The 14921-nt window shown below is 42.6% G+C and overlaps 1 protein-coding gene across 1 annotated transcript in view; it reads left to right on the forward strand.

The window, feature by feature from the left end:
* Gng2 (G protein subunit gamma 2) overlaps positions 1-14921 on the forward strand; it is a 105002-nt gene that overhangs the window by 76309 nt on the left and 13772 nt on the right. The window contains exon 3 of the mRNA XM_028861258.2: positions 12592-12707. Within this exon, the coding sequence (XP_028717091.1) occupies positions 12621-12707 (87 nt within the window). The 5' untranslated portion in view covers positions 12592-12620. The remainder of the gene's footprint in view (positions 1-12591; positions 12708-14921) is intronic.

Genomic DNA, 14921 nt, shown 5'->3' on the forward strand with positions numbered 1-14921 from the left:
TGCACACACACCCTGTCCAGTCTGTCTTCATTCTCTCCCTCAAGCCTTCACAGTACTGCTCCAAAGTGAGCAAAGGTAAGGAAACCAAGACACTGTGACACCAAGGAGTTCCCTGTGACTACCCAGTTGTTGAAATACATAGATAGCTAGGGCTGGATGAGCAAAGATGCAGTGTGGATTCTAATCCAGATAATGTTAAGGGAGAAGCGGCAACTCATGATACGTCTTTTATTGATTTTAACTGTCCCTTGTTGCTGGGGAACCAAAGAAAATGAGTGTGTGCTGATTGGCAGAGACCGATGTGCTGTTTTGCTCTTTCCAAGTCCAAGTGGCCAGCTGTTAACAGGAAGAGATGCAAGACCAGAAGTTAACCACCATGAGATCCCACAGACTCGTGTTTTATCATTATTTGATTTATACTGCAGCCACTGTGCATAAGTACACTAATGTCTGATGGTGAAACTGAAAGTGCATATAATCTGATATTAGTACGTACACTAATCTCATCAGTATATATAATACAATCAATTTGATGATATAGATGACATATAATGTAGAATGTCCTTTATGATGTATGTTTTATATAATATATAATGCCAGTTTGATGTCAAGTATACTTGCAGTAAATCTGAATGAGGATCAAAATGCAGAAGACAAAAGTGCCCAAGCTCAACCTGGATGATTGTGGGTGCGTTACTGTAGCACAGATATCAACCTGGATGATTGTGGGTGTGTGACCGTAGCACAGATATCAACCTGGATGATTGTGGGTGCGTGACCGTAGCACAGATATCAACCTGGATGATTGTGGGTGTGTGACCGTAGCACAGATATCAACCTGGATGATTATGGGTGTGTGACCGTAGCACAGATATCAACCTGGATGATTGTGGATGTGTGACCATAGCACAGATATATTTGCAAATAAATCACTGTAGGATCTCTAAAAAATTTTAAAATTGGTACATTTAAAAATTAGTCTTCCAATTTAAAATGAACTATCCCCCAAACACCAATGATAGCTAGCTGACAAATGAAAATAGCAAAGACATTACCAAGTGGCTGGGAGACTATAGCCTATAATGGGTATTTTAGATCTATAAATGGTTTATTACCAGTTTAGTACAAAACAAACTAATCAAACCCCACACACACCTACTGCAAACATCAAAACATGGTACAGAGAAACACACAGTTGTAATTAAAATAAAAGTTCCTAGGGAAGTGTGTCTGAATGCTAAAAAAAAAAAAAAAACACTATTAAAGGATGAAAAGAATAAAATACTCTACAATTAACCTACAGTCTCTAAGGCAAAGATCCCAATTTCAAAACATGTATTTATCTTTGTGCCATGGAAATAAAGGGATATATATGTGTGTGTGTTTGTGTGTGTGTGTGTGTGTGTGTGTGTGTGTGTGTGTATTTTAATAAAGCCTAAGTGACAGGAAAATGTATGGTTCTTTAACCAAAACATTCCTCCTGAAGAAAATGAAAGTGCTGAATGTGTTTTGAGGAAAAAGAAATGTTATCACCCTGCTAGAAGTCTACTGGTCCTTGGAGTGGGTGGAGACTCATAAATGGTAGAATAATGCTTTGTGTGTGCTGCTTGCATCTGGAATTCAGGTGGGAAGGGACATTCTGGCAGACTTCTACAAGTCCCTCACATATAACCCCTGTGACTGTTCTAGAGATATTTGTGGGGGTTTGGTTTGTTTTTTGTTTTTCCTTATGGGCAAACCCAGCTCAGCATAATCTCAGTCCACCCACCAGGACACTGTACAAAGAGACCGTGCTCCGTTTTAAATGAGCAGGAACCACAGATCCTTCGGGCACAGAGATGCTGATGAGAATCATGAGCTCTCAGCACTCATGCATCACTGGGGGGGGGGTCGTGGGAGTCAAAAAATATCAGGCTCTAAAAGCAGGTAGTGAACGGTTCTGCGTGGTCTGTGTTCTGTGAGCAGCTTTGTCGTGAATGACTGAGGGCACCAGGGGCGTTTGGAACAGCCCACCTCATTGTTTGTGGTGTGCTGCAGAGAACGGAGTGTCTGCCGCAGCCCATTACATACCACGTGTATCTCCATTTATTGTCACAACCGGAAGTACACACACACACACACACACACACACACACACACTTCCAAATGCCTTCATGGGTGTCACTGCCAGTGGGTCAAATTCAGGGTGTGGAGCAAAGATTAAGCCCATTTGAAATTGCCATATTTATTTATTTGAGATTATTTAAATGAGGAGGGAGGGAAAGAGGAGAGAGATCAAAGTCAAGAACGTAACCACAAGCGTCCCATGCTATGTGATGGCTGCCAGATGATGCACACTTGGCGGCTACTACAGTTGTCTCCCAGGACAGTTTGCTAGTCCAGCGTTTGACCATCTCCCCAACTGACTCCCAGAAATGTTCTGAGGGCTTTTGGATTTTCCCCCAAACAATTAAAATTGGACTCTATTTCCCTCTGCCCTGCAGACTCCTGGGAGAGATGACCACCACCACCCAGCACATCTCTGTTGCAGTCTTGAGGGCTCAGGGCCGGTGGGTCTCTGCAGAACTCTAGCTTGTCGCCAAGGGCCAGGCTGATAAGAGAGCAGGGGTGCAGTGTATAGAATAATCACTTTGGGTTTGGGTTTGGTTGGTTTGGATTGGGTTTTTGTTTGTTTTGTTAGTGTTGTACTGAGGATTGAATTCAGGGTTTGGCATGCTAGGAAAACGCTGTACTGCTGAGATACATCCTGTCTTAGTCAGGGTTTCTATTGCTGTGAAAAGACACCATGACCATGGCAACTCTTATGAAATAAAACATTTAATTGGGGGGTTCACTTACAGCTTCAGAGGTTCAGTCCATTATCATCATGGTGGGGAGCATGGCAGCATGTAGGCAGACATGGTACTGGAGAGGTAGCTGAGAGTCCTACATCTTACAGGCAACAGGAAGTGGGCTGAGACACTGGGCAGTATTCCGAGCATAGGAAACCCCAAAGCCCACCTCCACAGTGACACACTTCCTCCAGCAAAGCCATACCTACTCCAACAAAGCCACACCTCCTAATAGTGCCACTCCCTGTGACATGATGGGGGCCAATTACGTTCAAACTACCACACATCCCAACCTGTATTTTTTTTACCAAGTAAAATAAACTCAGAATTTTAATAAAGTAAAAAAAATAGCACTAATAGAACAAAACACAATGGTACACCATAATACAAAAATGCTTATGAGAAGAAAGCAGCAGAAATCTTATGTGAGAAATGCAATGGCTGTTCAATGTTAGCAATCATAGACACAGAGAGAGTTTCTATTACTGTCTTTCTGCCTATCTCTCTTTTCAGTCATCATTAGCTCATTTTTCTCCTATGAAGATAGGATAGTTTACATGGATAAACATTTAAAAATTTATAGCTAAATGATAGATCAGATAATCAGGTTAGTAGGTGTTAATGATTCGTTTCTTAACTTCTGATCTTTTATCTTGCCTTCTCCAATACTGTAACATTTCCTTCCTAAATCAGAGATTTGAGGTAAAATAAAAGCTCTTAAAAATATTACAACAGTCGTTACTTTGTGGTTACATATTCTACCATTTGTTTTCTATGTGTAAGTTTCAGCAAGATTGAGTATTAACTTCTGTCTTCAGTGCCTATATTGGTAAATGACACTTTAAAGGGGAATCCTTCAGCCTTCTGTGACTGCTCCACTTAGCTGTTATCTATCATTGTTTTCCTGATCTAGCTCACAGAGACTGATGTCCCACATGATTTAACTACTTACCTGTGATGATGGGGGCCAATTACGTTCAAACTACCACACATCCCAACACGTATTTTAACAACAAAAAATGCTTGTTTTTTTTTTCAATCACTTGTTTTCAAGAGGTAGGTGTAATTTGAAACTTTGTCTGCATGATCTCAGCAGAATGTCCTTTTCTTTTTAGAACCGCTTCAGAGATTAGCAAGTTTTTCTTAGTTTCTTCTCTCTTCAAGTAAATGCTGTCCAATTTGACTTGTGTGTAAAATGAAAGAGGAACATTAGCCGATTGTCGACTGTGTGGTGGTGCCTCTCTGCTGACATGCCTAAGCGTCTGATGGAGTGAACTCTTAAACCCATCGTGTTCACGAGGGGCAGCGCCATTCCTCAGCCATGCTTCTCCGTGCATACAACTGCTTCCAACTCAAGTGGGGGAATTAGTGAGGTGCCACTTCTATACACTAACAAGAAACGATCTGAAGAGAAAATGGTCGCACTTACAATGATAGCACCAAAAAGAATATTGAGTAATTAACCAAAGAGATAAAACATATGATGAACACTGATAAACGCTGCTGAAAAAAATTAAAGAACACACAAAGAAATGAAGATGTCCCAGAGCCATAGATTGAAGACGGACCACCAACATGTCAATACTGCTCCAAAGAATTTTACATAATAACACCTATCAAAATTCCAACCATGTTTTTAACCAAAACAGAAAAATCCATCTTAAGTTTTTATATAAAGCCCCAAATATCTAAAACAATCATACAAAAGGACAAATTAAAGTAGTTCTTACACTTGCTGTTTTCAAAACCTACCAAAGCTGTGGTGGTCAAAACACTGTGGCAGAGGCACGGAGAGATGCCACCTCTCCACAGACCAATGGGACAAAACAGAGCGCTCAGAAACAATGCCTTGTGCATTCAGGTGGCTGGTGACAAGGGTACCAAGACCATGTATCTTATTCAGTTTGGTCTGCAACAACAAAAATACAGCCTGAGGTCCTCTTCTTACCCTGCAGATGTCAAGATTTTCCTCATTTTCTCAGAGAGAGAGAAGGGGGCAAGACCATCTCTTCGATCTCCTAATCAGGGCTATGAGGCCTCCACCTCCACGATGTAGCTATCTCCCAAAGGCCCCACCTTTAGACTAGGGGAAGGGAGTTGCAGTAAGCTTCAACATATGAATTGGGGGGAAAAACAAACATCTAGTTTATAATTAATGAGGAAAATGATATTATTTTCAACAAATGGGGTTGGGAAAATCAAATAGCCATGGGCCAAACAGTGAAGTTACACCTGACGTGATGAACAAAATGAACTCAGAATGTATTGATTAATGCTGGGACATTGCTCAATGTTAGAACAAAGCCCTGGGTTCTATCCCAACCCCTTCACCAAGTCAAAGGTCAGAGGCATGGTTGTAAGACTTAAAACTATAAACCTGTGCTGTACAAGAAGACCGCACGGAGCAAACGCTTCCCAACACTGGATGTGGCCATTGTTCCTGTGTGTGACTCAGGTAACCATATCAAGTTGACAAACTGTCCTCCACAAAATTTAAAATGTGTATGCATCTAAGGATAATATAAAGAGCAGCCCATATAACAAGAAAACATATTTGTAAAGCTTTTATCTAATGAAAACATAATATCCTGAGTAAATGAAAACCCTTCAAACTTTCGCAACAAAATCCTCTTTTAAAACATGGGCAATAGATTCAAACAGGTACTCCGCCAAAGAAGCTGAGAGAACCGCTGTTTCCCACATGAAAAGACGCCCAACAGCACTGATAACAGAAATGCAAATCTAAACAGCAACAAAATACTACTTTCCATCCATTGCAATAACTAACTACTGTTGAAAAAAGCAGTCACAGAAAATAACAAGTCTGACTAGCATATACAGAAATTGAAGTTCTTGTGCACTTTTGGTGAAATATAAAATGGCATAGTTATGCTAAAAGCCAGTATGGTAGTTAGTAAAACAAAATATATACTGCATATCCTAAATAATTATATATTGTATATATTTTTGTATATTTATGCATTATTATTTTGTTATGTGTTTGTGTAGTCTGTATCTTCTGTCTTTATCTATTTTATATTTTTACTTCTGTTTATATGTTTGTATCTTTACATATACATATGTAATCTGAAACTCCCCCTTTGAGTTCTACCCTAAGGAGTTAAAAGCGTGGTGTGGCAAAGGTATGTGGACATCTAACTTCAAAGCAGCATTCGAAATAGCTAAAGTGTGGAAGTAACCAAAGTGTCCCTCAACAGGTGAATGGATTTCTAAGCTGTGATATACGCACACAATACCAATCAGCTGTAAGAGAAAGAACATTTGCCTACACTGCATCCTTCATGAACCTTGAAGTCCTCATGCTCTATTCAATAAGCCAGTCACAAAATAGACAAGTTCGTGATTCCACTCCGAAGAAAGAGCCAAAGTAGTCAAGATCTCAGAGGCAGTGTCTTAGTCAATGGTCACAAGATCTTAGAGGCAGTGTCTTAGTCAGTGGTCACAAGATCTCAGAGGCAGTGTCTTAGTCAGTGTTCTATTGCTGTGAAGAGGCACCATGACCACAGCAAATCACATAAAGGATAATTAATTGAGGCTGGATTACAGTTTAGTAATGGGCTTAGTCCATTATCATCATGGCAGAAAGCATGGTGGCACACAGGCAGACATGGTACTGAAGAGGTGGCTGAGAGTTCTACATCTGAATCAGCAGGCAGCAGGAAGAGAGAGACACTGGGCCTGGCTTGAGCATTTGAAACCCCGAAGCCCACCCCCAGTGACACAACTTCCTCCAACAAGGCCACGCCTCCTGATCCCTGTCAAACAGCACCAATCCCTAAGGACCAAACATTCAAATCTGTGAGCCTATGGGGGCCATTCTTTTTCAAAGTACCACAGGTCAAAAACGGAACTGTGATGGGGGCGCTGCTGGAGAAAGAGGCGCATGGGTTATTGTTTAGAGGAGTTTCAGATCAAAAGTATTCTGGAAATGGATAGTACAATGGCCTCATACAGTGAAAAATGTCCTTCACACTACCGAAATACGTGCTTAAAAATGATTCAAGACCGTAAATTATATGCTGTGAATTTTACAGCAAAGAGGTAAATATTAATTAGTGATGCAGAAGTCTCCTTTCAAATAGGTGTGTTTCAAATAGGTATTCACAAAATACACACACACACACACACACACACACACACACACACACACACACTCACACACTAGTACAAAAGCTTAGAAGACAGGTTAATTGTTTTAAACCTACCACCCTTAAACAGGAGACTGGTCCATCTCTTCTTTCTCCCACATTGCTTCAGTCCTGTTTGTTTTTTGTTTGGGTTTGGTTTTGGATTTTAGGTCTTTTTGTAGTACTTGGCTTTATAGGGTTCAGAGGTTCTCAATCTTCCTGCTGTGACCCTTCAGTACAGTTCCTCACACTGTGGTGACCCCCAACCACAAAATTACTTTGTTACTACTTCATAACTGTAATCTTGCTACTGTTATGAATCGTAATGTAAATATCTGATGTGCAGGATATCTGATACGTGATCCCGAAAAGGTCACGCCCCACAGGTTGAGGACTGCTGGTTTAGATAAACCTAAATAAGCCAGAAGTAGAGACATGCCACATTATGCTTCTGAAGCAGCTGGAAGGCACGGCTGCATGTGTTTTCTTCCACATCATTTCCAAAGCCACTTGCTTTTGGGATGTGGTGAATTTGCTATCGGGAGGCTTAAGTTTTCCCTTACTGGCCTTCAAATTCTGCGTAAGTCTCCATATGAGCAAAGATCCTTCAGGGACATGAGCTTCAGAAAACCATGGCCTAATTCATTTCTTTCTATCTTTCTATCTTTCAATCTTTTTTCCTTCCTTCCTTCCTCCTTCCCTCCCACCTTTCCTCCCTCCCTCCCTCCCTCCCTTCCTTCCTTCCTTCCTTCCTTCTTTCTTTCTTTCTTTCTTTCTTTCTTTCTTTCTTTCTTTCTTTCTTTCTTTCTTTCTTTCTTTCCTTCCTTCCTTCCTTCCTTCCTTCCTTCCTTCTTTCTTTCTTTCTTTCTCTTCCTTCCTTCTTTCCTTTTCTTTCTTTCTTTCTTCCTTTCTTTCTCTTTCTTTTTCTTTTTTCCTTCCTTTCTTAATTCTAAAATTTTCATACAATCTATTTGATGTTCCCCTCCCCCAATTCCTCCTAGATCCTTCCCACCTCCCTACCCACTCAACTTTATGTTCTCCCCGCCCCACCCTCTTTTTTTCAGTTGTTTGAGACAGGGTTTCCTCTGTGAAATAACTCACCCTGGCCTCGAACTCACAGAGATCTGCCTGCCTCTGCTTCCTGAGTGCTGGGATTAAAGGCGTGCACCACCACTGCCCGGCCTTTTTCCTCTCTCTTTAAAAAAACAAAACAAAATAAGAAACACACACACACACACACAATAACAGAAGTCGAAATAAACAAGTGAAAGGCCAACAAGTCAACAAAAGCCCAAACAAGGTAAAATGAGACAAAAAGTTTACAATTGTACCGTATCGATTGTTTTGTGTTAGGCAGCTACTCCTGTGCATGGGGTGGGGCCTGCCCTGAAGTGTTGTTAATATACCCTGTGCTGTGCCCATGGGTATCAATTAGAGATAGCCTCTCGGTTAGGGATTGAAGCCCATGTTCACGTCTTCCCCTCAGCGCTGGGACCCTGTCTGGATTGAGACTGTGCAGGCAGGCCTTGTGCATGCTGCCACAGTCTCTGTTAGTTCATCTCTTCATCAGTCCTGTTGTGTCCGGAAGACACTTTCCTTGAGCCTATGGCTCTTACAGTCTTTCCATGTCTTCTTTCACATAGATCCCTGAGGGGAAGACTTGAATGCGAACACCCCATTTAGGACCGAGTGCTCCAAGTCTCTTACTCTCTGCACAATGTCCAGTTGTGAGTGAGACACTGATCTATGAGTATAGCAGAGTGTCATTAGTGTCATTGTACTGCTATCTTCCTTCAGCAGAATAGTAGTGTGAGGTTTTCCTCTAGGCTTAGACTTATCTATTCTCAGGTTCTTGGCCACTTTAACAGTGTTGGTTATAGGTTCCATCTCATGGAGTGGGCCTTAAATCGATCAGAAAGTAATTGGTTACTCCCAACTTCCCTGAAGTCAGTCAGGTTCCAATTCCTAGAACCTGTAAATGCACAGCAAAGGGGACTCAGATTGCAGATGGAATTAAGCTGTCGATCAGCTGACATAAAGTGAGGAAGAGTATCTGGGGTGACCTGGGAAGTCACAATGGAGTTCCAAGGATCCTGGCAGAGAAAAGAGGAATAGGAATTAGAGTCAAAGAAAGATATGACCTCAGAAAGCCAAGCAGTGATAGGAGAAGGACTTGCTCACCTTCCCCAGTCATGAAGAATGCCCTGGAAGCCATGAAAAAAACAGAAATGGGTTCTTTCTCGGACCATCATCCTCCAGAAGGAGGTCCACCCATCCTCTCTACACCTGGACTTTAACCTCATGAGACCCATTCCATATTTCTGATACCCAGAGCTGCAAGGTAATTTTCTGCTGTTTCGGGAGCTAAGTGTACAAGGTACACTACTGCAGCAACAAGTCTGCACACACTAAATCCGTCCCCTCCAGAGGTCGAAAAGACACCAGGACTCCCCTAGAATGCAAAGGATGAGACTGGAGCATTCAATCGGTAAACAGCTGGCTTGGGGGTGGCCAGCACCAGGGCTGTGAGCAAGATGCCCCTTGCTTCTCTCTCACATAAAAAGGTGGCTGGTCCACAGCTGGCATGGTATCTCTACACTGCCATCAAGAATGCAGATTATGGACCTGGAGAGACAGCTCAGGAGCTAAGAGCACTTGCTGTTCTTCCAGAGCACCTGAGTTCAGTTCCCAGCAACCACAGCGCAGCTCACAACTGCCTGTAACTTCAGTTCTAGGGCATCTATCACACTCTTCTGATCTCCACATGTACACACACACACACACACACTCACACACACACACACACACACACACACACAAATAATTTTTAAATGAATCTTTATTTTCAAAAAGGGAAAAAAAATGAAAATTCTTCCTACTCATCCTGGAATGTTCCAGATGGCCAGAAACAGGGAAAATGACAGTGAGGCTAACTCCTTCCCTCAAGGACATCACTCATTGACCCAAACTTAGATCGTCATTTCTAGCTGCAAGGGAGTCTGGAAAACAGATCACTCAGCAGGTAACACTCAGCTATGCATGCTTCAGGATTCCTGTAATCGCTGTGACACAGAAGAGAATGTGGGCTTGGGGGACAGCTAAGATGGTGAAGTGCTCTCCAAGCAAGTATGAGGTCCCAAGTTTCATCTCCCAGAACCTACATGAAAACACTGGGCACGGGGGCTGGGAAGGCAAAACCAGGAGGATCCATGGGGCTCACTGGCCAGCCAGCCAGGAAGAATCAGTGATCTCTGTATTCGGTGAGAGTCTCAAAAAATAAGGTAAAGAGCAGCTGACATTGACCCCTGGCCTACACACTCACGCACCCATACACACATGATACATGAGCCTATACAAATAGGTGACCAACATATACACTTAAGAAAAGAAATAAAAAGGAAAAATCCCATTACTAATGAAGAAGAGAGCAAAAGGAGCTGGGAGGCAAATTCTGGTCTGTACTTCTCGTTTTTATAGGATTTAGTTTCAAGACAGAAGAGTAGTTGGCCAGGCTTCCAACTCTGTTTCAGGCCCAGGGAAGGTTCAGTCATTCTATGATTATTTGCATTCTAATGTGATGAATGAATTGTAGTTGGACAGAAACATTAGCTTCACAGACCAGTGTCCAGGGACTTAGAGATCATGGCTGTTTATATCTCAGGCTGACTGGGAAGTCAATACTTCATCTTGGCTTTGTAAAGTTTTGCTAGGCTGTTAAATGTTTATGGGTTTTGGAAATATAATATCCCTGTGCAATGACTATGCTGATTAAATCATAGTCTTTTACATTTATTTTGTGTGTGTGTGCATGGAGGGCGCATATCTGGAAGTCTGAGGACAACTGGCTGGAATAATTTCTTCCACCATGTGGGCCTTTAGGGGATTGAACCCAGGCTGTTTACACATTGAACCATCCCTCCTCCTCCTTCTCCCTCTTCCTCCTCCTCCTCTCCTCTTCTTCCATAAATTTCTCCCTTTCTTTATCTTCAAGTATGTGAAGGTACAGTTTGGAGCTCCTCGTTTCTGCAGACATTGCTTCAATTCCCCCCCCCCCTCCACACACACACTTTGTTGTCTCCAGATCCTTTGAAACAAAGTTGCCGAAACAGTTAATTGCCTTCCCTAAACAGTTAATTGCCTTCCCGTTTACATGGCTAATGTCTGGCGGCTTGTTTTTTTCAGCATGCCCGCTAAGCTAACTTCTCCAAAGGAAGGCAAGAGAGAATTATACATAATGTCTTCTTTTATCTTGAAGAATTATATATGAAAAATTACTGAACAGATAATTTAGAAACTTTTTTCTTAAGACTAAAGAGATCACTTATAGTCTGCTTTTTTGTGGTAATTAAAACAACAACAAAACAATTTTATTTTAGTGATAGATAAACTTGTCTATGACATATTATGCGTTATCATTCATACCTTGGGTTTCCTATGTGCCCTAGTTCTTTTTTGAGGTGAAGAACCTACATTTAAAAAAAAATTCCCAAAGAGAGCCAGAGTTACAGTGTTTAATATGATGGATCCAAAACAAGATTGGACCAGTGTTGATCGATGCCATGTGTCAGGTTTCATTTCCTGGGTCTGGCATTCTAGTTAAATTAAAGCTCTAGGCCACTGCTACTCTGTTCCAGGGGCAGCTTTACATGACAGCATGGGACTTTGATGAGAAGCAAGGCCCCATCAAGATCTGGGGGAGGACAGTGGACACAAAACAGAATGCTTTTAAAAAGGACAGTAATAATAAAGTACGACGATATGATGGGCCAAGAAAGGATAAGAAGGGTGTGGGAGGCACTCCACATGACGGGCCCGGGAGCTCTAGCAGAGACACTGCCTCATGAGCTACACAGAGGAGAACGCCCCTTTCAAAGCACAAGTGCACTGAAGAAGAAGTCTTTTGTGCTTAGTTTAGAAAAATACTAGTAAACTAATTAACGTCCTTAGTAATTTAGACGTGGTTCTGTCTTCCCTCGACGCTGTGGATGCGTTCCTGAAGGGCTGTGAGAAAAACAACTGTGAACTGGACCACGTTCAGAGCGTGGAGAGATGGCTCTTGGCAATGTGCAATTAAGTGGCGTTGAACAGCTACCCTCCCCCCATCCGCCGCCTCTCCTGGTTCCCCAGTGTAGTGGCCCTGTGGTAAGCAGTCTGAGGTGGTCACAGCTAAGCAGCAGGGTGGAGCTGGAGTCCATCAGAATACTGGAAATAGTGTTGAGACCTGAAGGAGCGTTGAATTTTCCCCCATCCCTCTGCCTTATCTTCTAAGGACATTTCACCCAACCCCTGACAACAGAGCACCCACAATCCACAGCAGCCACACAGTGTTGGTGGGCACCAGCACCCTACCACTTCCAGAGAATTTTATAAGTTGTCAATTTAGTATCATATACATGTATATATCAGTGCATTTTACTCCGCCTAATTAAGTGAACATTCCCCTTTGGGGCAGGGCAGAAACGGGAAATCAAATCCTGCTAGTTATACATAACGCTGACTGGGTAGATGACTGGGGAACTGGTTACCGTCACTGTTCTGAGATCCGCCAGGTGTGAAGACTGCCTGTCCCGCAGCTTGTGAACTCTCTGACGCAGTTTTCCTTTGTTCTCTAGAGTGTCTGAAAACCCCGTCCAGCTCTCCAATGGCCAGCAACAACACCGCCAGCATAGCACAAGCCAGGAAGCTGGTAGAGCAGCTGAAGATGGAGGCCAACATCGACAGGATAAAGGTGAGGGTGACGTCATCTGCAGCTCTTCCAGCTTGACTGAGGAGCAAATGTCTTGCAGCCATTTGACGGGTTTTCCATAGAGGTCGATAGTATCAGGAAGGATAGGAGCTGGGTCCCACACCCTCACTCATACTCATCTCTCTAAGGTATCTCTGCCTCCCCGGGGTTCCCCAGTGTAAAATGACAGCATGCATTGACACAGGTCTCTCTCTGTGTTGAATCAGAAACAAATACCACAGCTAAAGCAAAACGGGCTTGGGCTGAGCTCCAGCCAAGGAAATGAGTGAGCACTTGAGACACCCAGCCTGACCCAATAAAGACATTTTCCTCACTCTGGGGTCTAACTTTCTCTGTCCTATTCACTAAGACTAAGTACCTATTTTACAAGTCTAATCTGTTTTATTCATTCACCACTGAAAAAGTTTTCATCTCTATATCTTACTGGATTTTTTTTTCTTCAAAGCACAAGAGTCACAATTGAGGCCTAAGTAGATGGTTTGGGGGTGAAGCGCCTTCTGTACAAGCAAGGGGACTTGAGTTTGGATCTCTAGCACCCTCACAAAAAGTCAAGTTTGGGGGCCTGCAAGATGGCTCAATGGTAAAGCTGCTAGCTACCAAACTCGATAATGAGTTCAGTCTCCAGAACCCACTTAGTAAAGAAGAGAATTGACTCCCTCTGCCCTCTACAGGTACACTGTGGAACACACACACACACACACACACACACACACACACACACACACACACACCACACACCACACATACCACATACATGCAACACATCATAACACACCACACACACACCACACCATACCACACACACACACACCATACCACACACTACACCACACACACACACACACACACACATACCACACATACCACCACCACCATCACCACACCACACACCACATACATGCAACACATCATAACACATCACACACACCACACACACACCACACCATACCACACACACACAACACCACACCATACCACACACTACACCACACATCAGGACACACCACACACACACACACACACACACACACACACCACACATACCACCACCACCACCATCACCACACCACATACAAGCAACACATCATAACACACCACACACACACCACACCATACCACACACAATAACACCACACCATACCACACATTACACCACACACCAGGACACACCACGCACACACACATACACACACACAAAATACCACATCATACCATACACCACACCACATACCACATCACACACGCACACCACACCATACACACACATACTATACCACACACACACACACACACCACCACACAAACACCACACACAGACAACACCACACCATACCACACACTACACCACACACCATAACAACACAACACACACACCACTTCATATACCACCACACACACACACCACACCACATACCACAACATACCACATCACGTACCAACACATATCACACCACATTTATACACATACACACACCACATACACCACATACATACACACACACCATACCACACCACACACACACACACACACACACACACACACACACAGCACACACACAGCACACGAGGGGGCCAAAGTAAATAAATGTAAAAAGAAAAAAAGCCGGATGTGTTAATGCACAGAAATGCAGATCTCAGGGACTTGCTAGCCCAACAGTTATAGAAACAGCGAACTCTAGGTTCCGTGAGAGACCCTGTCTCAAAAGCTAAGGTGGGCAGTGATGGAGGAGGATGTCTGGCATTCACCCCTGTTCTCCACATACACACGCACAAATACAAAGTCACACTTGGTCTCCAAAAAACAAACAAACAAACAAAAAACCAAAAAAACCAGCATAGAAGTTTAACGAAGGTTAGTAATCTACTTTTTCTTCCACGCCCCAGACTTGTTCAGCTTGTTGAGGCTGACTTAGATGCAAGGTTTTTGTTCAAATCATTTATTTAGCATATTTCGAATGTGAAGTTAACCCCACTATGTCATTATGAATAGACAGCTATTATAGGATGGATTACCAGTAAGGTAAATTTTTGTCAGTCATCAATTTTACTTTCTCAAAAGCATTTTAGGAAACGAAACTCAGAAACATGTCTCATTGTACTCAAAGAAAAATAGAACATTATTCCAAATGTCTTTTTTCATTTATTTTTATTATTAAGAGATTTTCTATTCATTTTACATACCAACCATAGCTTCCC

The sequence above is a fragment of the Peromyscus leucopus genome, chromosome 9 (assembly GCF_004664715.2).
Source record: "Peromyscus leucopus breed LL Stock chromosome 9, UCI_PerLeu_2.1, whole genome shotgun sequence".
Classification (NCBI taxonomy): Eukaryota; Metazoa; Chordata; class Mammalia; order Rodentia; family Cricetidae; genus Peromyscus; species Peromyscus leucopus.